This window comes from Artemia sp. Qi Xiang Cuo, chromosome 11 (assembly GCF_049724085.1).
Source record: "Artemia sp. Qi Xiang Cuo chromosome 11, ASM4972408v1, whole genome shotgun sequence".
Taxonomy (NCBI): domain Eukaryota; kingdom Metazoa; phylum Arthropoda; class Branchiopoda; order Anostraca; family Artemiidae; genus Artemia; species Artemia sp. Qi Xiang Cuo.
Window position 1 is genome coordinate 31729853 of NC_142804.1, and position 25748 is coordinate 31755600.

A 25748-nucleotide genomic window follows, 5' to 3' on the forward strand; every position below is an offset into this window, starting at 1 on the left:
CGTAAAACCACAAAATACTAAAGTTAACTTCTCAAATAATAAACCCCAGGTGTCAAACACACACGAAAATCTAAAAAACCTAGGTCTGAAAATCCCCAAACAGCCTTCCTATGTTCGTATTTAGAACTCTGTCAGTTAACACTAAGAAGCGAATTGGGTAATCCTCTGGCAATAACAAAAGGCTTAGCAGTGATTACGTGTCATTTTCGATCCATTGCTGGCGACAATTCAATCAGAGCAGAGTTGTGTAAATGGAATTTTCTTTTCGCAAATTGAGTTAGCTTAATGCAAATGAGATATCATTTTGATATCTCTAATAGTGTATGCAATACTGGGGCGAGATCTCAGATACCTTTAAGCTACAGGCTATTATTCTTGTGCAATTCCTTGTGCAATTGAAACTGTAGTGTATATTCTTGTGCTCGTGAAACTACACTGTATATTCTTGTAATCGTGAAACTGCACTCTATATTCTTGTGATCGTGAGACTGCACTGTATATTCTTGTACTCGTCAATGTACTCGTCAAATCAGCACCTAGGATAATCTGAAATCTGAATATATACAAAAAAATAATTGAATATATTGGCAGCTAAAAAAGACGCACCGGTTTTTCTGACATGGATTTACCCTAAAAAAACATGTATATCATGAAATAGAAATCTAGTCCACGTAAATTATGTCAGAAAAACTTGTCTGGTAGGTTTTGTATAATTCCATATTCAATTGACAACAATAGCAATAATCAGTCTAGTAATCTGCCATGGAAAGGTGCCATGGAACGTAAATTGGACAAATAACACAGGATGGAACATAGTCCGCTAGAATCCAGACGAGACTTACTACTACCGTGGCCCTTTTTGGATCTTAAATAAAGTAATTTTTGTGCATAAAATTAGATTTAATTTCTGTGAAATATGTTGTAAAAACAATGATGAATGCATGCATTGATGGCCCTTGCCCAGCAGTGAAAATATATTGCTTTGTTGTGTATTTAAATGCTGCTGTCCTTTTTTTTCATTGGCGCGTGATAAGACTTGTAAATAATGTATTTACAAGTACAAATTTCGTCTTGTGTTTTCAGTCAGGATGATTGTTTCAAAATTTCTGGAATAAACAAAAATGTTTTTGCTGAAAGGAAATCCTCAAATCCCAGACGACAGTGTTATTATAAAGGAAGAAAAAAGCAAAAACACAACAACAATAAAAAGCCGAAAATGTTGAATTTTTGTATAAATTTTAGCAAAATAGTTGAAAAGTTGAATGGAGCTGAAAATTACCAAAATAACGTAGTAACGAAGCTGGAACTTGAATACTGTTTTTTTGCAAACAATACAGCATCACGCATCTGATAGCTGAGATGAATTTCTAAATAAATGAATTTAATGATTCTGAACTTGACCGCTTAAAACTACTGCTACTACTACTAACAACGTGCAGCAGCAAGCTGCTTGTGGCTAACGTAGCTGCACACGCTTTTGCTCCACCCTAATGAATCGAAAGATTCCTCTTTACTCTTTCCCAGAAAGTTCTTATTTTTTTTTTGTCCTTTCTTGTGACCTCTTCCCGCTCCATTCGGGGACAACGAGTTTTTTGTTTAGCTTTTGTGTTAGCTCAGTTTTAGCCCTAGATCGAACCATGTGTTTCCTACAGGTTATTGTTCGATGTACCGTCCGTCAAATGGATACATTAATTATCCCTTGACAATTCATCCAGAGAACATGTAACATCCTCAAAATTTCTCACCATTTAAAAGCGCCCACTTTTCAGAGTCCTAGATTGTCGACTGCCCTTACCGTGGTTTCTGATATTTTGATATTAATTTCTGATATTCTGATCTTTAAGCTTGATCTTCCCACTCTTGTGAACTTTTTCACCTGAAAAAAAAACCTGTGCCTTAAATATTGTACTTTTTACATCTTTACTGCCTCCATTATATTTACTAAAACTCCTACCCAGGTACGAGAAGCAGTGCACTGGTTATATAATATCACTTTTTCATCCTGATTCATTCATAGTCTCTGCGACTTAATTTAGTCTTTTTAACGTTAATTTTCACTCCATTTCCCATACCTCGAATCCTCACAGCCTCCAAAACTTCATTAATTTTGCTAAAATTTGCATATAGGAGGGCTTTACCTTCCATTTAAGAACGGAGTCTGAGAAGCTTTCTAAACTTGTGGACCTTTTTGAGAGAGTCATCCTTTGGCTAGATGCTAATTGCCTTGCCCTAAATGTTGTCAAGTTAAGTTTTTTAATTTTCTCCCGTATTTCTCAGGCTTGCCATTAGTTACCTGATATCTGTCTGTCAAGAGGTTCTCTCAGTAGACCGAAAGATCAGAATGTCCGATTCCTTGATATTCTTCTTGATGAAAAACTTTTGTTCAAGCATCAAATTGGACTAATTACTGTATGGAATGGATGTCAACTTTTTCTTCTTTTTTGAAATCACTATCAAAGTTAAATGATAAAGGAAAGACTTTTAAACAGGAAACAAATAGTTCTATAACTGACCTGTTACTTGGTTGAAAATCACTGTACATTCTTTTGTGCTACTGCACCTGTTACTGCACCTGTTATTTTTCTTCAACTTCATGGAGATGTTCCTGCGGTCCTAAAAACTACTCCATCTTTTGTCACTGATTGGTCAGCGTATCATCTTCGCAATTCAAGGAATATTAATATTCCATTTATACGATCGGTGAGCTCAAATTTCAGTCCGCTAACCGTTTGTCATTTTGTGTTGGATGCCTTACCTGAGTCAGCTCAAGAATGTCAATCGTTTGGGACCTTTAAAAGAATTTTAATATATTTTTAATGTCTATATGAAATATATTTAATTTTTTTTCTCATTATCATTATTATTATCGGATGGACGTCTCTGGGCCGGGTTGGAATTTTTGCTGTTGTAAGTGGTGTTTGCCCTGTGCGCAGCATCTCTCGTAGCTTAGTTTTGAATGGTGGGTAACAGTTTTTCGTTTATTTATTTTTTTTTATCATATGTTGATTTAGTTGTGAAATTGTTCCCCCAACATATACAGGCCGTAGAGCTTTTTATGGGGCCAGATGTATGATTTTTTTGATTTTTTTTTTGTATACTTTTATTTCTTAAATTGTTCCTGTAAAAATCTGATTTTTGATCTGTTGAATGTATAAGGATATGACAAACACATTTCTGATTTAGTAATGTTTTATATAGAGAAAATAGTTACGTTATGCTTTATAGTTGTTGACCTTAGACCCCGGCGCCGCGCCGATGAGGGAAGACCGGCGGCGGTGGGGCCAAAAACAGCACGCCGTGCCGTACCGCCGGTAAGATGTCGGCAGTGCGCCGCCGGCGCGAACCATATTGACCACACAAATTAATGTTTTCATCAGTGTTTCTCAAATCACAGCTTAAATTTACAACAGATTCGAGCCTATTCATGAGTTCAAGAATTCACAAATCGCTGGCTGGAAACTGGCCTTCTTTGGTAGTGAGGAAGTGAAATAGACAGGTAGTAGAAACAAAAGGGCTGTAACGTTTCAGAACCCTCGCAAAATACAATTAGTTCAAGTATATATTAGCTATGTTTACTTAACATAAATAATCATCAAATTTAGTATTTTTTTTTATCGAGCATTACTTCATATACAACTTCAAATACCGTATCACAAAATTCGTCAGTTATCTGGGTAAAAACTTTGAATTTAACTTTGAACTTGGAAGCTTAATTTTTTCATAATGCCCTTTGCCTATATATGTTTTGTCACCTTTAAAACAGTTGAAATGGGCGACTTTGATATTGATTGTTTTTTGTTTTTTCTTTTTGCTCTTTTGGATTCTTAAAAAGACTTCGTGTGTTAAAAACTGGTTTTTAGTTACAATTTAAAAAAAAATACATTTTAAAGTTTTTTGGCTTTCTTATAGAATATATGTCAAGTAGGCTAAGGCTGAACTGCTGCTTTTTTATTACTTTTGGCTGCTCTTTTGATATTATTCGTTTTTTTCTTTTGGGGATTCATTCCAAATTATAAATTGATAAATACCTAATGTCAGTCAAATTATAAACTGCATCTAAAAGGAGTAAATTTATCAAATTGTAAAAATACATGATGAACACTTCACATGAGAACACTTCAATTACAATGAAACAAAAAACACTTAATGGTTTATTCGGTATGAAGAAAAAATTAAATGCCAGCTATTTTCTGGTAAAAAATTAAAAGCTCCTCCGTTTTAAATGTAATTAAATGAAATAATATGCAGACTGAAGTAGCTCTAGGAAGATGTTAAGATTTTCATCCTAGTTCGTCACTTTTAATCCAAGCAAAATGTTAGGAGACGTGGTGTCAGTTATTGAGTTTAAGCTTTGATTTCCAAATGATCACAAAAATTACCAAATTTAAGAAAGTCGCAACAATAAGTCACCTGTGGTCAAAATACTCAAAGACTCCTCTTAGATTCCCACCCAGGCTCAAAGCTTCTGTTATGGTCATTTCCATGGAAATCTCCAAAGAGTTTCTTTTTAAAATAGCTTTCAAGCGTAGTTAGGGGTATTTAGCTTTTTTTTGCTTTTCTTCAAAGCTTTGAAAAAAGTGTTATAAATTTATAACATTCCAAATGTTACATTTGTTATATTTGTGCATATTTTTGGTAATCATTTGTGGGTTGATCGAATTTTTTAAACCTCTGTAGATACGTAAGAACGTTGCAACATCTAGTACCCTGAGGTCATAAGACTGTCAAAGACTCCTCCTTGAACCTCCCAAATTGAAAGCTTTTATTATGACCTGGCCTTTTAATGTAACTTGGGCACTGGACCAAGGGCGCCATTGTCACTCGAGCGCAACGTTAGGTTGGGATGTCGATATCGCTTTCGTCACACCAATTCGTTTTAGTGTGAATCTGCCTGGTACTTATGAATGAATGTTTTCAAATTAAACCCGTTTTTTCATCAATAAGAAAAAAAACGGGTTGGACGCATATGTCCCTTTCCCTTTGGACGACAAGACCATGCAAGTGCTGTATCAAGTATAACTCACGAAAATCTTGCTAATATTTGTCAACTTTTCAACTTTTTGACATCCCTGCTTTCAATAAAAAAAAAATCAAGGTACTGTCACTTAAATATAATGAATCCCTATGCCCCCCCTCTATGGATAAGACACCGTCTCTGCTTTAAATTAAAAAAAATAATTAACTTATTGGTACCCCTGCTTTCAAAAAAAATCGAGGTAGTATCATTTAAATAGGTTAGCTCACTACCCCCCCCCCCCTCTGGATACCACCTTGATGAAATGCCGTCTCTGCTTTAAATTAAAAAAAATAGCTTTTTGGGATCCCTGCTTTCAATAAAAAAACGATATATTATCATTTAAATTTAATACCCCCCTACCCCCCCCCTCTGGATACCACCTTGATAGGATACCGTCTCAGCTTTCATTTGAAAAATAATTTACTTAATAATTAACTAGGTCACCATATGGTTCAAACAAACACGCAAAATAACGTTAAACAGCTTAGTGTTCCTTGAAAAAAATTGAGGGTATGAGAAAGGGGTACAAAGACAACAACAAAATGTCGAAATTATTCAGATATACCTCAAATTATTGGAAAACTGAGTCATAGATTCGCCGTGGCATTCAATAAGATCCAAAGAATCTAATTAAAAGGGAGCACACACAAAATCCAAATTAGGCCAGTAGCCTATGAGAATTCGCAAAATACCTAAGACAATGAACAAGTCCTAATGGGGGGGGGCCTGGGTTTATCAAAATATTTCAATGGTTTCCCAGGGAATTTGATATCATTTTCTTCTGTCTCCACTTTAAATGAAAAAAATAATTATCCTTTTGGCATCCCTGCTTTCAATAAAAAAAAAATAAGGTATTATTACTTAAAAATGACAGCCCCCTATCCACCCCCCTATAGGCAATAATTTACAATTTATTTATGAGTCATATTTTTGGGGTAGCTTCCGAACATTGAGTATTAAACATTCAGGCGTTCAATAATTGAGTATTAAACATTAAGAAAATCTTATCTAAAAACAGCAAAAAAAAAGTCTGCAAACCTACAATTCAGCTGTAGAAACAATCTGTCGGCTGTCAATTTCAAAATCCACCTGAAGGCTGAAGCTGTATAGTAGTGAATTCGTTATATAGTTCTATTCAACTTGAAAATTAAATTCTTGACTACGAGCGATTTTAGAAATAGCGATTGGGAAACTACGTTCGAAATGATTTAAACTCATTTTATAAAGACGATACTGTTTTTTGTCAACTTATGAAGAACTGTGTATATTGCAATATTTGCTATTCCATATTGCATCTGTCTGGTTTTTATGCAAAGTAACAAAAGAGAGAAAAATTAACGAACAAGAGAGTAGTGAAGAATTATAGTATGCAAAGTAATATTTGGCAGGGAAAGTCACTGGTGATAAATCGCTAGGGGTGGCACCGTGAGTACGTGATTTTCGGGGATTCGGGGAACCAAATTTTTTTTCGGGGTGACGCATAGATTTTCGGGGAAATACCCGAAAATTCGGGGATAGTGCAAGCCCTTTTTGATTTCTAATCAGGAAAATCGAAATACTAAACCACACGAGAAGGAAAAGCTCCGACTTTCCGGTTGACGCAATAAAGAATTGCCGCAAAATTAATTTAAAGTCGACCGAACGTCGCCGCCTCTGTCGGCGGCCGTGCGCCTTTGGCGCGCCGGCGGCGTTATGACACTTCGGCGGCGTTCGACTGGGGCTCTCTTCGGCGGCGTTCGGTCGATCCGCCGGGTTTAGTTGGCCTTGACTTTGGATATTACGTAATTAGATGCCAGATATTATAGAATTAATATATAGCAACACGCCAGCATTTATCTAGCATGTTTGATTTTTTTTTTACATATATATATAAAATCTTATCTAAAGTAAGTTATGCAAACGGGGACAGGACACAGCTCTCGCTAACTGCTGGTTCCTTACCAGACCAAATACTAACCTCACTAATAGCAAATAGTGGAAATGCAGCAACAAATTTTCATTTTCCTTCTAAATTTTCTGTCAAAAAGAACTTGCAATTAATCATTCTGTGTTGTGCAACGGACTGCTATATTTCCTTACACACATACAATGGAATAGGTTTCGTTCTTTTTTATTTTGCGCCCAAGGGACCAATCTTGACACAAAATTGGGAATACAAGTCTATGTTATAACAACACATATGAAGGAAGGATAAGTGAGGAATCCCTGCCTCTCCAGATTCACCTGAAAAAATTTTAGCATAGAAAAAAGTTTTTTGCGTGTTTCTTTTATCGATGAAACATCAATGGATAAATATTTGTCGATGAATTGTCAGAAACTCCAAAACAACTTCTTGATGTTCATACGCACGTTACTTTTTGAAGCTCCAGTCAAAAATAGTTTGTTTTCAGTCTTCGCTCATGAAATCAGTAATAAAAGCTGTTTTGAGTGATGTGTAAATTATACCACCTCAAACCTTCAAAACGGATAAAAAGTGTCGTTTTTGTTAATCGTAAATAGAGACTAAATATTGTTTTACTGTGCAATCGGTTTTCGAACATGGGAGTCAGTGGGGTACATACACATTTCTTTTTGGTAGAGACACTCTCATCAAAACTGGAAAAAAATGGGCTAATTGTATGACAATTATAAGGAAAGGTAAAAGATATAAGAAACACATTTTAAATAATAACATTTCATGAGACATTAGCTGCTCTCCTCTACCCTCGGCCTAAATACCTGGCGGGATTGTCGTATGACTAATTTGATCTTGAAAACACTATTGTTCTCAATTTTATAATGTAACCTACATATAAGGAGAGATTTTATAAGGGGAATCACCCCTAAAACCCAAGTGTTGTGGCTTTTTTTGTGCTTTGATATTATATGTGTTTTGCTCTTCAACCAACGCGTTTATTTTGTCCCAAAATATCTTCAAACTTCAAAATCGAAGATAGAGAGAATTCATCCCGAAGACGACCGAAAAATCGAACAAAGATCACTTTGATCATTTTTAAAGTTATGCACCAGCCCCCCCCCCTCCTCTAAAGAAATACTGCTCTGACTTTCCGCCCTCCGTTGTGACCTGTGGACCTTTGCCATATACTGTCGGCATCAATATTACTCAACTGCCTCATACAATATTAATCAAAGTTTAATTTTTTAAGGAAGTGGGGCAATAAAAGAGGTTTAAGTCTATTGATCTTTTGTAGCTGCCAGAAATCTTGAACATTGTAACGTTCTTTAAGAAACCCAGCATTTTTTTATACTTTAAACTTATCACAAAACTTGCACAAGTATGTTGAAAAAACTCATGAGCGTGTACCTTTTAAGATCATTTGAACACAAGCATGTTGCAGAATTTATATTCAGAAACTAATTATACCTGATGCCTATGGGCCGTTTAAAGCTCATCACGCTTTCCTTTTTTTTTTATCTTGAGTTTAGTTTTGAGTTTGAGTTTTTTTTATCTCACTGCCGATAATATCATAAGATGTTGGACACAGGGAACATGTAAAAAGTAGACTAGCCAAGACGGCTAGTCTACTTGTCAAAAAAATGCTTGGAAAAATAGGAATATAACTTTGCAAATCAAGATCGGAGTGTTGGAAACCGCAGTCATGACAGTGATCAAATATGGAGCTGAACCATGGACACTCCTAAAGGCGTAGGAAGATTTGTTAAATGCTTTCCAAAGGACTTGTGTAAGGATGTTTTTAGTAACCGTTTGACTGACCGTATATCCAAGTGTAAACTGTATGTAAAATGTTGTTCGATTCCAATTTCTAGGACGGTAATGAAAGAAAGGTAAAGATGACTTGAGCACGTTTTATGAATGAAGGATGAAAGATTGCCAAAAATTAGGTCGTCCCCGAATGGGGTAGAAATGGTCATACGAAAAAATTTAAAGGAAATTGTAACTAAATAGGACGGGTGCGAAGCTTTGAGTCGATTGGGATGGAGTGGGAGTGTTTGCTTTAGTAGCGGAATGTAATAGATTATCATAGTTTTTCGACATTAATGTGGCTCAACTTATCGTGATTGACCCTCATGGCTTCTTTAGTTCTGGGTAAATATTTTTGGGTTATTTTCTTTTCTTTCTGTTTTTCTGTATAATCCCTGATGTTTTGCTCAAGCCCCAAATTTAAAACATAAGCAAACTTCTCGGTAGGGTGGTTTTTCCGTCTGCCTGCACTTTACTCCACTCGCTCAATGTGTTAAACTTAAATAATTAATTATTAACCAATAAGAGGAGACGAAAAAAATGAGTCAGTGTGCAGTAGAAAAACTGCGTAACCTCAGTCGGGTTTTCCACAATTTTTCTTTTTTACTTCTTGGTTTTTATTATAAAATCCCAGCAAAAATAAAGTGCATAAACCCCAGCATTTGAATTAGGAAAAATTACTATACGCATCTATTTGGTTGATTTAAAGCATGGCAAGTTGGTTTAAGAAGGATAATCAAACTCTGTAATTTTTCATGCAATATGGAATGAATGACAGTAAATTTTCGTTTTAGGAATATGAGATTGACAAAGTTTTAAAGATTAAAGGGCCACAAGATGTTATGAAACTTGGAATCGATAAATACAATGATGAATGCCGGAAGATTGTCATGCGATACTCACATGACTGGGAACGAATTGTATCTCGACTTGGAAGATGGATTGGTAAGTTGGATCTCACAAATTAATTCGAATGAATACTAAAATTGATTAAGAAAAATTAAGTAAGTGAGTCAAAGTACCATAAAATAGCTCTTTTAAGAAAATTCGAAAAATATGTGATAGGAATTGATAAAACGTCAATGGGTGGATGTTAATGTGACAGAGTGATTCCACGTATAGTGCTAAGATTTTTTCAAGTACTGTAGTACTGTAGCCTTTTCCCAATGTTCATGTACTATTAAATATTTGGCTACCGTGTTGGTTTCTACCAGAACAGCTGAAAGGAGTTCTACCCTAAGATTAAAAACATATCTTAAAGGTATGTTGAAAAGAATGGCAGAGAATCGGCTGAATAAGCTTGCAAATATAAATTTTCACCATGAAGTTTCCGTTAACCCAGAAGTAGTGATAAATATTCTAGCAAAAAAAAAACAAACAACAACAAAGAAACTAAATATGCTTTTGAAAAAGAAATTCATTGAAATAGAATTGTAATTATCTAACCGTGGGTACTTTTGTAGACATATATAAACTCCTGTAATAGTCTATTACTGTATTATAAACTCCTGTAATACTCTATTTATGTATATGTAATAGTCTATAATAGTCTAATATCCGTAAAATGCTCGTATTAGGCTATTGACTTGTGGTGAGAGAAAATGCTTATTAAAGTTTTGATAATTCATTTTTGTATTTATTAAATTTTATTGTGTGTTATATTTTCTTGTTGTGTGACGGCTGCTACTAGCTGTGTTCTGGCAATAAATTGTATTTATCTATTTTAGTTTGGGGAATAAGTTTGTTGCATTTTTATTAAATACTTTTATTTAAAATTTGTACATCCCATTGAATGAAGATGATTGAGAATCGTCTTACCATCGCAGTTCATCTTTTTAGCCAATTCACGACTTGTTTGGCGACCGTTCGAAAGTGCTTTGAGACTCTTTTTGTTGAATTCCGAAGATCTTCCGCTGCGGGGCGAGCCGTCGACGCTAAAATCACGATTTTTGAGCTTTGTAAACCGTTTCCGTGCTGTAGACTCACCTATTATACCTTCTCCTTATACGTTGCAAATGTCCTTCGCTTCTTTAGCAGCTTTTTGGTCTCGATGAAAAGTGAAGGAGAGCAGGAGTCGAAAGTGCTCATTTTCACATCCTGGATATTCCACTTCTAAGCCTAAAAAATAATTAAAGATCAAATTACTCAGAATTTTTTTTTGCGTAGTTCTGTAGAGGAGACGTGCTCTATCGAATGTATATTATACACTTAGTCAAACAGTTAAAAAAAATCGTTAAAACAAAGAAAATATAAAACGCTGCAAACTTGTTTCCGTCAAGCGTATTTCTATAACTTCCTGAATTTTCGTCGAATCGCAATCCATCAGTAAAACCGACTATTGCGTTGCTTTGATGGAGTAGCTGTTCCTCCTCTTCCTACTGCTGTCGATCTATCTCTTTTATGACAATTTTAAATTGTCTTTTGGGTTTTACACTATATATCATTTAAGATCATTACTTCTGTGGGTTTCTGCACACTTCTGCATTTAAGCATAATCGAGTTGCAGACATCCACAAGATGTGACTTTCCTGTGCATGATGTGTCAAATTTTAGAGTTCAAGCACCATTAATTGGAAGTCTAACAGTATTCTTAATGGCTTCTTCCTCTAGAAAATTTTCTACTGGTTAAAATCCCAAGGCTAGTTTCATAGACCTCTGGCAGTTCCATGAAAAAAATATTCAAATTATTAGGCTTGCTAGTTTTTGTTTTACTCTTATGAGGGGAAGTATGGGGTTCTTGATTCTATTAGATTTTATCGAAACCCTATCATATATGACAGAATTGGTCTAGCTTCTCCCTTATCAGGATGCATGCCCCGTTTCTTCCCTACAAACTTCTGGCATTGTATTAGGAAAGCTGTGGCCTTCCATGCTTTCTCTCTGATGTTGGATTTTCATTGCAGTTTATGATGTATAATTACCCTTAGATATTTATCCTGCTTCTTCTGAGGTTTTGGATGGTCGTAAAAATTATAAATTCATTCTTATCCAAATTTTAATGTAAATTTAGACAGGGTCCTTAAATATTTTCCTCTGGGGAGGTACTTTAGGTCATAAGAAAATGTTTTGGTTCATCCTGAATACTGTTTTCAAAATTCGAAGTTTCCCCTTTACCTCTATTTATGAATACGTGGGAATTCCTTCTTTGCGTATGTGTATCAATATTTTTTCATCATCGTAGCAATATCTGTTTATTTGAATGTAGCATTGCCAAGTACCCCTTCTATATCGAGGAATATGCCAGTGGTTTGCTTCCGTCGTCCGAACACTTGCTCTACTTGTTAATCGAGTTCATGGAGTTTCAGATTCGTAGAACCTCCCGTTCTAAACCTAATCGGTTTTCCTGTATAATATAGTTGGTTTCAGGATTATGTTTTAGAACATAACGTGAAATCAAATTAGATTGGTTTCAAGAATTATCTATAGTACTTTGACGTCGATGCTTGCAGAAAGGGCTACTTTTTGTCGTATATCATTGAAATTGTTTTTTCTTTCTTTTGTACAATTAAAGATCTTGGTTAGCGCAAACAATGAAAAATAAGGCTAATCCTGAATGAAAAAAGGGAATCGGTGGCTCCTTTGACCCTGCTATACATCTCCTTTTAGAATTAAATCATTTATCTTTTCTTTTCTTCTGATAAGAATGAGCTCGTAAATAAAGCTACGTACCAGTAACTTTTTTTCAGATTTCAAGAATGGATACAAAACCCTCGATGCTAATTTTATGGAATCGGTCTGGTGGGTATTTAAGCAGCTCTTCCTGAAGGGAATGGTCTATAAAAGCTGTAAAGTTATGCCATTTTCAACTTTCTGCTCTACACCGTTGTCAAACTTTGAATCTGGCCAAAATTACCAAGATGTAGTTGACCCTGCTGGTAAGTCCTTTTTTATTTGTCTTTTTTTGTATGTTTACATTTCTTATCTTTTATATATGTATACATTTTTTTTACACTTGAAATTAAAATTGTATTTTGGAAACTATGATCAGAATTCAGTTAAGGTTTTTGAGTTTCAAATAACCTTCAATACTAGAGAAGGATCTTGTCACCCCTGGATGGTGAAGCACTGTTTGAGTCATCCTATAGTCATATCACTAGCAAGTAAAATCTGTATTAACTCAAAAGTTTTGTGCACAGACCTGTCGATACAATGTCGATTCTAAGAAGAAGAAAAAAGACTACTTTGTGTCGGAAGTGTTTTATTCAAACTAGTAGATTTTTGTATGCCTTTTTTATTACTTTAAGGGTAGTTTTCCATAGTTCTCTCACAGTCTATATTCTTTGCTTATCAACTTCCTTAAACAGGCTTCTTGATCTTAACGTAGAAGAGGAAGCCACTGACCTATCAAATGGGGAAAAATAAATTTGCCTGAAGATAGAATGTCTTTTCTGTGAAACAAACAAATAAGAGACAACAATGATCGTCTTCTTATGAGAAACGAGGAAAAGCGTCGAAGAAAATTACTCTAGAAATAAATGAATAAAATATATTACGAAAAAATGAATTATAACTGTTGTGCAAATTAGCTCAGTATTTCAACAGAAGGTAATAGCTCTAAGCGCTTCAAACATTGTGAAACATTAAAGCTTGGAAGGAAAAATTCTTAAATGTCTAAATAGAATTTCTCGTAATTTTGGAGTGAAGTAATGTAGGAAATAATGCCCAAAAAATAATTGTCGTTCATATTGTCACAAACTCTACCCTAAGACTGAAAATGAATTCATAATGCCTTATTAACTGTGAATTTCTTTTTTTCTAGTTATTGTATCTTTTCCCTTGGAAGAAGACCCGACTACTAGTCTGTTGGCCTGGACGACAACCCCATGGACCTTGCCGAGCAACATGGCTCTTTGCGTCAATGCCAATTCAACTTATGTTAAAGTGCAAGGTGTTTGAAAAATTTAATTATTTTTGACAGTTTTTCTTATCGTCATTTATAATGATATCTGGTCATTAGGGAGGGAGGCAACTATGGAACCCTTTATTAGGAACCCTCTATTGGAACCCATTAATTTGCCCATAAACATTTTATAATAATGGTTCATTTTTTATGGACTTCATTTACGTTTAGACACCAAAGCGTGACCGTCTTCTGGTTTTGCCTCTGAAACTTGGTAGCTATTTAAATAGTCTTACAATAGCTCTACACCGATTGACCACCTCAGAACTTCTTTTCGGTAATATTTTGACCCTATTCTCGTTTGCTGATTTCGTTTCTTACTTGATAAAGGTGCCGGAATTGTAAATTTCCGGTTGAAGAGACTTTTCTGATATGCTACGACCACTGGTTCGTTATCGTCATCTCTAGAAGACGCAAGCATCTTTGACCATTTCTTTGCCGCATGACCACTTCTGCACAGAAAGATCAACTGACCTCCATCTCTTCCCCTCAGTAACTGGTGTGCAATTATGCGACAATACATAAATTGGTGAAGCAGCAACCAATCGAATAAGCTAAATAAATTAGAAAAATTATGAATAATAATCGTGGATTTCTGTGGACCGAGTATATCATTAGGGTTGACTTTACTGCCATGTAGCATTTCTGGCTCTTAAACTCGGAGACTCCATAAATAGCTGTTTGATTTTTCTAAATCCGTTGTCTATCTGAGGCTTTTGACTAGATAGAAAAACGGCCCTCTATGGATAAATTTGTTTTTTCACCACAAAGTGGCAGGCACAGCCACTTATGTTGCGAAAAAAGGACACAAGATATTTTTACTTCTGTTCAAATGAGCCCTCTCCTGCTATTCTATAATACTGGTTCAATGCGAGCACCTCGGGGGGGAAAAATGTGATAGATAAGCACGTATTTGAAATAACTTTTTCTTTTTAATATGCGAAATATTTTTGTGTATAGATGGTTGACGCATCTGCTCAAAGCTTCTCAATTATACTGAATTTGACGGTTTAATTTCCATTAAGTTTGATCCTTATTTTGGATCTGTTTTTTTTTTTTCCAAAATCACACAAATTTCTCATACTAATACCTTATAATGGGTAATTCTAAACTTAGTGTATTTTTACATACGGAATCACCATGGACAGCAACTTCCTTTTGTGATGTATTGGTATAAAAAAATTATTTTTTAAACATCTGGTCACTTTCGAAATAGGCCGCTCTTTACTTCCAGTTCATCTACCACAAACTCTCTGTTTTATTTTTCATTACTACACAGGTGTCAGGATTGATGTATACATGTTAGTAAAATAAGTCGACTTATAAATGACTAAGTGGTATAAATTCATTTAATAATCTAGAATATTTGAAATGGTCAAAAGAGAATAAATAATTTCATTTTTGGGAGTTAATATCTGAACCTGATGCCACATATTGTCAGGTACGACCTGGACAAAGATAGTTTGCTACCCAAATAAGTACGTCGCCCTTATAGTAACAATTTGTTATGAAACTTATAATGCACGCATTTGCGACCTTGATAAACTGCATGTAACCAGCAGGGGAAAATGGTAAAAGAGAAAATGAATTACTGCTATGATTGCGTTGAACCAATTACATACATAAAAAACTCAGGATCTGGTTTCTGTCTGTGCTTACGAAACGCTACTGTTCATGAACGATGGACAAAAACTGAATTCATAGAATATTTCTGCTATATTTTAACTTGCGTGTTGTTAAGAGAAAGCGTAGACGCCGCAGAATACTCTGGGATTAGGCTAAAATGAGCTTGAAATATTTAGGGATTTCTTTGAAGGTTTTCAAAATGAAGTTTTAAATTGGGTGGGATGAAGAAGAACGATCACCAATGCGGACCTTTCCAGACCTTTCTGATAGGTTTAACAAAATTGCTATATTGAAATTTTGATTGGAAGTGTTTGAGGAAATGATAGGCGTGGAGGGAGATATTGATCCTTTGATCACTTTCGACTAATAAAAAAGGCACTAGTCCTCTCAATTTCCAATCAAATGAGCCCTTTTTGAAGCTTCTACGACAAAACTTTCTATAAAAAGACATAATTTCCAGACCTTTCAACTACGTTGAACAAAATGGCTATCTGAAAATTCTGATTGGATGTACTTGGGGAAATGGTGACCGTGAGAGGGGGGTTAGTTACCCTCCAATCACTTTTGACTATTAAAAAGGGCACCAGCCCTCTCAATTTTCAATGGAATGAACTCCTTTTGAAGTTTCTACGACGACGCTATCTGCAAAAACCTTATATACCCCCAGGGCGTAACTTACAACCTTTGCCCTGCGGGCTCTCGGGTGTTTGTCATCCTCAAATACATAATTTCCAGAACTTTCAAGTACTTTGAACAAAATGGCTATCTCAAAACTTCGATTGATTGTGTTTTGGGAAATGGTAGGCGTGAGAGGGGGGTTAGTTGCTCTCCATTCACTTTCGACTATTAAAAAGGGCACTGGCCCTTTCAATTTCCAATCAAATTAGCTCTTTTTGAAGTTTCTATGACAACTCTCCATAAAAACCTTATATGCTCCTAGGGTATAAATTACAACCCTTGCCCTGAGGGTTGTGGGGAGGGGGGGGAGGTGTCATCCTCAAAGACCTAATTTCCAGAACTTTCAACTACGTTGAACAAAATGAATATCTCAAAATTTTGATTGTATGTGTTTGGGGAGACGGTGGGCGTGACAGGGGGGGTTAGTAGTTCTTAAATCACCTTCGAATATTAAAAAGGGCTCTAGCCTTTTCATTTTCCAATCGAATGAGCCCTTTTTGAAGTTTCTACGGCAACTCCTATAAAAACTTCATATGTCCACAGGGCATAACTTACAATCCTTGCCCTGAGGACTGTTGGGGGGTTGTCATCCTCAAAGACCGAATTTCCAGAACTTTCAACTACGTTGAAAATAATGGCTATCTCAAAATTTGGATTTAATGTGTTTGGGGAAATGGTGGGCGTGAGAGGAAGATTAGTTTCCCTTCAGTCACTTTATACAACTAAAAGGAGCACTAGCAGTTTCTATTTCCAATTAAATAGGCCCTTTTTGAAGGTTCTACGACAACGATACCCATAAAAACCTTATATGCCCCTTAAGCTTTACTTTACAACCGCTACCCTGAGGGCTATGAGGAGGGGGGGTGGGTTGTCATCCTTAAAGACCTAATTTCCAAAACTTTCGACTGCGTTGAACAAAATGGCTGTCTCAAAATTTGATTGGATGTGTTTGGGGAAAAGGTAGGCGTGAGAGGGTTAGTTGCCCTCCAATCACTTTCGACTATTAAAAAGAGCGCTAACCCTTTGAATTTCCAATTGAATGAAGCCCTTTTTGAAGTTTTTACGACAAAGCTTTCAATAAAAACCTTATATGCCCCCATGGCATAACGTACAACCCTTGCCCTGAGGGCTGTGTGTGTGGGGGGGGGGGGGTTGTCATCCAGAAAGACCTAATTTCCAAAACTTTCAACTACGTTGAACAAAATGGCTATCTCAAAATTTGATTGGATGTGTTTGAGGAAAAGGTGGGCGTGAGAGGATTAGTTGCCCTCCAATCACTTGCTACTATTAAAAAGAGCACTGGCCCTTTGAATTTCCAATCGAATGAGCCCTTTTTGAAATTTTACGACAAATCTTTCAATAAAAACCTTATATGCCCTCAGGGCATAACTTATAACCTTTGCCCTGAAGACTGTGGGGGGGGGGGGAGTTTCCTGCTCAAATATATAATTTCCAAAACTTTCAACAACATTTAACAAAATGGCTGTCTCAAATTTTGATTGAATGTGTTTGGGGAAATGGTGGGCGTGGAAGGGTTGTTAGCTGCCTTCCAATCACTTTCGACTATTAAAGTGGCCACTAGCCATTTCAATTTCCAATTGAATGAGCCCATTTGGAAGTTTTTACGACAACGCTTACTATGAAAACCTTATATGCCCCTAAAGTATAACTTATAACCCTTGCCCTGAGGGCTGTGGGGGGTGTCATCCTCAAAGACCTAATTTCCAGAACTTTCAACTACGTTTGACAAAATGAATATCTAAAAATTTCGACGTTGGATGTTTTGGAAAAAAGTGGGCGGTAGAGGGGGGTTAGTTGCCCTTCAATCACTTTCTATTCTTAAAGAGGCAGTAACAGTATCATTTTTCCATCGATTGAGCTTTTTGAAGTTTCTACGACAACGCTTTCTATAAAAATATTATATGCCCCGTAGAACTTACAACCCTTGCCCTGAGGGTTGTGGGGGAGTGTCCTTAAAAATATAATTTCTATTTGGAAATCAACTACGCTGAACAAAATGGCTATCTCAAAATTTGAATTGGATGTGTTTGGAGAAATGGTGGGCGTGAGATGGGGTAGTTGCCCTCCAATCACTTTCGACTATTAAAAAAGGCACTAGCCCTGTCAATTTCCAATCGAATGCGCTCATTTTGGAGTTTCTACGAAAACTCTTTCTATAAAAATCTTATAAACCCCCAGGGCATAACTTACAACCCTTGCCCTGAGGGTTGTGGGGGAGTGTCCTCCTCAAAAGCGTAATTTCTATGTGGAAATCAACTACGCCGAACAAAATGGTTATCTCAAAATTTTGATTGGTGTTAGTTGCCTTCCAATCACTTTCGACTATTAAAAAGGGCACAAGCGATTCCAATTTCCAATCGAATGAGCCCTTTTCGAAGTTTGTACGGCAACTCCTTCGATACGAAGTGCCCTGGTCTAAAAAAAAAATAAATAATAAAAAAAGAATAAATAAATAAAATAAAAAATACATCGTTCTTTACTTAAGCAGCGCTATTGCGTTGCCTATGATTAGGATTCATGTTATCATATGCATCTGAAACACACTTCCTGTTTTCTTAACTTGGAAAATTGTTTAAAGCATAAAGACCTTTACATTAAAGAACTAGAAGATGGAAATATGAAGAATGCACATAATGAATTATATTCCTTGTAAATACCTGGATAAAACAACTAGATAAATATTTTTCACTGTCTAACTCATTTTTATAAAAGAAGAGCAACCGATGCCCTTTCATTTTGGACATGATGCCAATATGTTACAGAACAAATGATTGTATTCTTACAATGCACGGGTTAACAATAATTTTCTTTCCTAATTTTTATTTTTATTTTTTTGGTGAAAACACTTTTTATTTTTTTTGGTGAAAAGACTATATATTACCTTAAACTTAGTACACTCAGCAAAGGTTTATATAAACTGGTCTTTTTTCCTTCTGCCTTTTTCATTTCTGCTTTTTATCTTTCTTTATGCATGTATCTTGAAACTTGTATGCTCATTTTTTTTTCCAATATCCTATTGTCATTTATAAGAGGGGAATCCCAGTTTGATGTCTAAATAATCCTTAAGATGATGAATATGTTGGTAACTTCATATATGAATTATGAGATTGACTCCGAGTAATAGTTTCTGTTTAGGAATATATAGACATTGGGAATTTTGTTATCCCACCAGACAATTAAAAAAACAAAAAACTTCTTTTTTGATTACTTTCGGCTGAATTTTCGCTCTTATAGGTTACAGATGTTGCTTTAATCAGGATTAGTAAATTTCAAATCGGTTAGCTACCTTATTCTTTGTCTTATCTGACGTTTTTTTTGTATTTTTAGATAAGAAGAATGACTGTTTTTACATTTTGATGGAGCCCCTATTGTCTTCACTCTATAAATCAGAGAATATGTACATTGTTGTTGATAGATACAAGGGGGAAAGCTTAAGAGGAAAAAGATACACGCCTCTCTTTCCCTATTTTATTGAGGTAAGGCTTTATTTTATTTCAAATATTATCATTCCTTGTATCCATTTTCCCGTCTTTTACTCCCTTCTCTTGTACTTTTCTTTTGTAATTTTGGAGTTTTGTTAACCTCTAAATTCATAGACGGAGGAGTCGTTCAGCAGTAATAATAATGTCGACAGAAGTAGGAAGAACCAGATTTATCTTACCTAGGTACCGTGAAGTGTTGCGGGACCAACACCTTGTTCAGGAATCCGAGGAAAAAATTTAAAAATATATTGTAGACGTTGAATCTTAGATGCACATATGTAGTGTACCCGTGAATGTATCGGAAACATATTATTGGCTTTGCAGCCAGTTGAATCATAAATGTATGCATGTAATCTACCTTTAAATAATACTAGAAACAAAATTTCGACAAGTTGGCACTAGTATCTAATCCCTTGCTTTGGTTTTGTTTCTTGGCTGTCGATTACTTTCCTTAACAATGAGTAAGTCTGCATAAATCACAAACAGAAATGGCTAAAATAATAGATGATATTGAAGAGATGGTACGAACAAAAATGGCTAGCAACAGTAGATGGATTAATTAATTAATTAATGATTATATTATTGATTAATTGATTATTCAGTATTATATAGCTGTTTGCCGCTTTTCAGAATCATATACTGTAAATAAACTACTAATAATTTATGAGTTGTTCTTCCCTCAAGTGTATCGAAAACCAATTAAAAATGTACTAGTTTTGCGCAGATTTTTAACCTGTCACCCATGAAAATGACTGTGCTCTGATAAACGATTGATGAAAAACTATGCTTTTTTATGTTCGCTATCGATTATCTATAATTAGGATATCTGTGGCATCAGTTGGCACAACTAATCAGCTTTCACTAGAGGGGGTACGATAGTACTCCCTCAAAGAGCAAGTACCTACTGAGGCCAAATCCCGCTGGGACACCAGAAAAAAGGCAAACTAATTTGTACAGATTTTCAACGCCTCATCCCCGAAGACGACCGTCCTCTAACAATCTATTCTTACTTGAACGTCCCTTTCTGTATTGGACATGGAACCGAGTTTTCGGTATTCTCATATGAATCAGAAGCCTATAATAGGCATAGCAAAAGGTGCCAACCTGTCATCACCTCAGTGAATGGGTGAGAGAGTTTCTTTTCAGAATCAGTTGTTATACCACAGTCGTCCTCAAAGATTAGGGGTTATGAACTTCTACCGACTGGTGTATCCTTCTTTTATTTTTGCAGCATGTATCTATAGTAGTATGATCATGAAAAGAGACGGATGGCTTTAAATTAGCAACTAGGTTCAATAAGATCGTGTTGCAAGTTCTGAGCTCTCTCATGAAATATACCATTAAAAACGTTTGAGGAGTTAAAAATTCCAGTTTTAATGTACACATTGAAAGAAAGACTTAGGATTAAACATCTTAGGCAATTTAGAGACTTGAAATAACATAGAGCATCAATTGGTTCTTTTGACGTTTAGCCTACCAGGTTAAGTTGTTTCTGAAGCACATCTTTGGTTCATGTGTCCTACTAAATCATTCACTAAAACTGCGGAGTTCATTGTTACACGTACTTGACCAAAACGTTTAAAGTCGTTCGTATCTACACCTATAACATTCCCACTTTTCATATTTAGCTGCATGAAAAATCTGTTGATATACACCTCTATTATTTCTCTCATTTCCGCATCGTCCATCGCGCGAAAATAGACAACCACTGTGTTCCTACTCATCTTATCGCATTACACACACGCAAATTAACCCTTTTTTACTCCCTCAATGCTTGTTTTATTTCCTCAACACGGCCCAACTCGAACACTCAACTTTCTCACCAAAAGAATATAATAATAAACGCTCCCAAAATGCCCCCCAAAAAATCTAGCTTTAGACGCACAGAGGTGTCCGTCCACGAACCAGTGCTGGCAGCCTTGCGCACTCGTAAAACCTTAGACTTGTCATCAATGACTAACTATATCCCAAAACATACTAAATACGCAATCATACAAAAACAGAAAACAACCATTATACTCACTATAAGTTTCTCTGATTTGTCACCTAAGCGGAAGCCAAACGTCCAATATTTCCCTTCACTTGCTTTCACTTTCATTTTCTTTCACTTAGACGCAATTTTCCGTATGTTTTTCACCTAAACACAAATGAAATATTCAGCTTTTTCAATACAAAAGATAAAAATTGCTTTATTGGTATCTGGAAATTTCCACCATTAAACCAGCGTTGAAAAAAAAAAAAATACTCTAGACAAAAATTGTAAAGATTTTAAGCTAGAAAAGCACACTCGTGCATATATTCTGTCTGATAAGTATATCCTTGAATTCGTTGGTTACTGTAGATCAATAGGTTTCCGCAAAATTGTTTGATTGCCATTGTGGCTATTTTGTGAATCTCATTTTATATCCTACTCTATCCTGATTTGACTTTGGTTTCGACTAAGCATGGTCACTGTTATGTTTTTCTGAAGAAACAGAAAAAAAAATAAACAGGGCTTGAATAAAACAGAACAGAACAAGAACAGGTCAACAAAAAACAGAATACCTATTTCTGTTTCTGATCTGTTTTTTCGTAAAAACAGAAAACAGCTGTTTTTGATAAAAAAAAAGCTGTTTAAACAGCTGTTTTTGATCAAAAACTACACTTGCCATGGGTAGTGCTTTCCTGTGGTGGTAACACTTTTGAGAAAACCTAGTACTCTTGGAGACTTTTTCCACAAAAAAGAACAGTTTTTCTAATATAGGGGCGAAAAATTGTCTGCGCACATAAATATCGCTATCGTTTTTTTCTTTATGGTTATTTTTCTTTCATTTTCTCATTCCAAAAATATAGTTTTATGTTTATAATACATACTAGTTATTCGAGACATTTGGAAAAAAAAAATTTTTCAGCATGAAATTACGCAGTCAGCTCAAAGTCATTAGTATTTAAGCAGAGCATATAGTTGATTTGGGGGGGGGGAAATTTTCCCCTCCAGACCATGCCCCCCCCCACTCTATCCTGATGTGTGGAAGTCATCTTAAACAAAAGTAAGAATGAAGAAAAATGCACAGGAAAATGACACTTCTTACTGTCATTTAAAAAATTGTTTGTTACCTTGCAGCTTAAAGCAGCATTTTAAGATTAATTATTTCCAAGCCAATTTGTGTGAAAATTTTTCAAATAATACCCCTGAAATAAACCCCTCAAATAAACCCCTATGCCTTCCCAAGGCCAGAACAAAATTTGCACTTCACTGAAAAAATATAAATCTTTTTACTTTTATAACTTTAATAAATCAAACAATATTAACATTTTGATTACTAAATATCAGTATATGTATATTAAACTGACAATGCACATTCATTTATATTTTTTCAGTAAGATGCAAATTTTGTTCTGGCCTTGGGAAGGCATAGGGGTTTTGCGCCCAACTAATGTTAATTTCTGCTCGTTTTGAGTTTGACTCGGTTATTTATTGTAATTCTGTTCGTTTTGGGTTTCATTTATTTATCGACGCTAATTTTGGGTAGTTTCACGTTTGGTAGATTATTTTATTTTAGTTTTGTTCAAATTATGTTTAATGGAGTTATTCAATTTTCTTTGAAAAACTTATTTTGTGTAAAAAGTTTTTTTAATTAATTTCTGTTCGTTTTATATTGACATTGTTTTTTTCAGGAAAAAAGAATAGAACATTTACAATCTTTTTATTTTATAAGACTTTATAGTTTGGCCTAATATTTGTATGCTGGAGAAAAATTTTCAGCAATTTTTAACAACCTACACCCTTTTAAAAATCTGGACACAAATAGTACTTTTTGATTTAGTTTCATACCTCCTCTAGTTTACCTGAAATGGAAAACTTGATACCATTCGCAAAAAAATCTGTTTACTTCCTTTCATAGCTTGGATACACTTACGCTACTTTGATTTGGTTAAATTTTAAGAGAAGAAGTAGCCCCGAAAATTTGAACATAATACCCTCAGTCGTTCTTGGGATACTGCTGAGATGCCTAATTGGGAATTGGCATTATCACAGTGCATTTTGATTTTATCTTAAGGCAACATTTAGTTTTTAAACATAATGGGCAAATGGGAGGATGGGAGTGGAAGGGGGATTAGTGTCCCTCCAATCACTTTCGACTATTAAAAAGGGCATCAGCCCTTTTAATTTTTCAATCGAATGAGCCCTTTTCGAAGTTCCCACGACAACTCCTTCGATACGAAGTGCCCTGGTATAAACAACAACAACAACAAAAAATAATACATTATACCCACATCTATCTTTACTATAAAAATGTCAAGCCTGCCAGTCACTTTCGACTATTAAAAAGGGCACTAGGCCTTTCGATTTCCATTCGAATGAGCCCTTTTGGAAACGACAAAGCTTACTATAAACACCTTATATGCCCCCAGGGCATAAATTACAACCCTTACCCTAAGGTCTGTTAGGGTGGTTGTCATGCTCTAACACAGAATTTCTAGAGCTTTCAACTACGTTAAACAAAATGGCTATTTAAAATTTTGATTGGATGTGTTTGGGGAAATGTTGGGCGAGAGAGAGGCGGTAGTCCCTCTCCAATCACTTTCAACTATTGAAAATGGCACTAGACCTTTCAATTTCCAATCAAATGAGCCCTTTTGAAGTTTCTACGACAACGCTTTCAATAAAAACCTTATATGCCCCCAGGGAATAACATACAACCCTTGCCCTGAGTGCTGGGGGGGTGGTTGTGTCATTATCAAAGACCTAATTTCCAGAACTTTCTACTACGTTGAACAAAATGGCTATCTAAAAATGTTTATTGGGTGTGTTTGGAGGAATAGTGGGCGTGAGAGGGGGGTTAGTTACCCTCCAATGACTTTCGACTATTACAAAGGGCACTAGCCCTCTCAATTTCCAATTGAATGAGCCCCATAGGAAGTTTTACGACAACTGTCTATAAAAACCTTATATGCCCTCAGGGCAAAACTTACAACCTTTGCCCTTGGGGCTCTGGGGGGTTTGTCATCCTTAAATAAATAATTTCCAGAACTTTTAACTATGTTGAACAAAATGGCTATCTCTAAACTTTGATTGAATGTCTTTGGGAAAATAATGGGCGTAAGAGGGGGGTTAATTACTCTCCACTCACTTTCGACTATTAAAAAGGGCAATTTTAATTTCCAATCAAATGAGCCCTTTTTGGAATTTCTACAACAACTTTCTATATAAACTTTATATACCCCCGGAGCATAATTTACAACCATTGCTCTGAGGACTCTGAGGGGGTTATCATCCTCAAAGACCTTATTTAAAGAGTTCTTAAATAAGTTGAAAAAAATTGATTTTTCAAAATTTTGATTACAAGTGTTTGGGGAATTGGTGAGCGTGAGAGACGCGCTAGTCGCTCTTCAATCCCTTTCAACTAATAAAAAAGGCACTAACCCTTTCAATATCCGATTTAATGAGCCATTTTGAAGATTCTACGCCTTCCATAAAAACCTTTTACACCCCCAGGGCATAACTTTAAACCATTGTCCTGAGGGCTATGGGGGGGGTTGTCATCCTTAAAGACCTAATTTCCAAAACTTTCAACTACATTGAATAAAATGGCTATCTAAAATATTGATTGGATGCGTTTGGAGAAAAGATGGGCGTGAGAGGAGGGTTAGTTGCCCTCAAATTACTTTCGACTATTAAAAAGGACACTAGTCCATTGAATTTGGAATCTAATGAGCCTTTTTTGAAGTTTCTACGAAAACACATTCTATAAAAAGCCTTATATGTCCCCTGGACATAACTTACAACGCTTGCCCTAAGGGCTGTGGGGGACTGTCCTCCTCAAAATCATAATTTCTATCTGAAGATTAACTACGCTGAACAAAATGGCTATCTCAAAATTTGGATTGGATGTGTTTCGGGAAATGGTGGGCGTGGAAGGGGTGTTAGTCTCCTTCCAATTACTTTCTACTATTGAAAAGGGCACAAGCCACTCCAATTTCCAATTGAATGAGCCCTTTTCGAAGTTTCTACGACAACTTCTTCGATACGAAGTGGCCTGCTCTAAAGGAAAAAAATTATTAAATAATACATTGTGTCAACATCGTTCTTATATGCCCCCAGGGCATAACTTAAAACCCTTGCCCTGACGCTTGTGGGGGAGTGTCTCCCTCTTTACTTAGTCCCTGTTTCTTGTCTCGTTCTCGAGTGTCCCCTTTCTTTACTTAGGCAGCGCGATTGTGCTGCCTATGATTTATACAACAACTTTCTAGATAAACCTTATATGCCCCAGGACATAACTTACAACCCTCGCACTGAGGGCTCTGAGGGGGACACTCGAGTCCCCCTCAATTTTGATT

General features: G+C 35.7%; 1 protein-coding gene across 5 annotated transcripts in view; it reads left to right on the forward strand.

The window, feature by feature from the left end:
• IleRS (Isoleucyl-tRNA synthetase) overlaps positions 1-25748 on the forward strand; it is a 117241-nt gene that overhangs the window by 46276 nt on the left and 45217 nt on the right. For all 5 annotated transcript variants that reach the window (XM_089096690.1, XM_089096689.1, XM_089096691.1 and 2 more), the window contains exons 4-7: positions 9515-9665; positions 12407-12595; positions 13480-13608; positions 19273-19421. In XM_089096690.1, coding sequence (XP_088952816.1) covers positions 9515-9665; positions 12407-12595; positions 13480-13608; positions 19273-19421 — 618 coding nt within the window. The remainder of the gene's footprint in view (positions 1-9514; positions 9666-12406; positions 12596-13479; positions 13609-19272; positions 19422-25748) is intronic.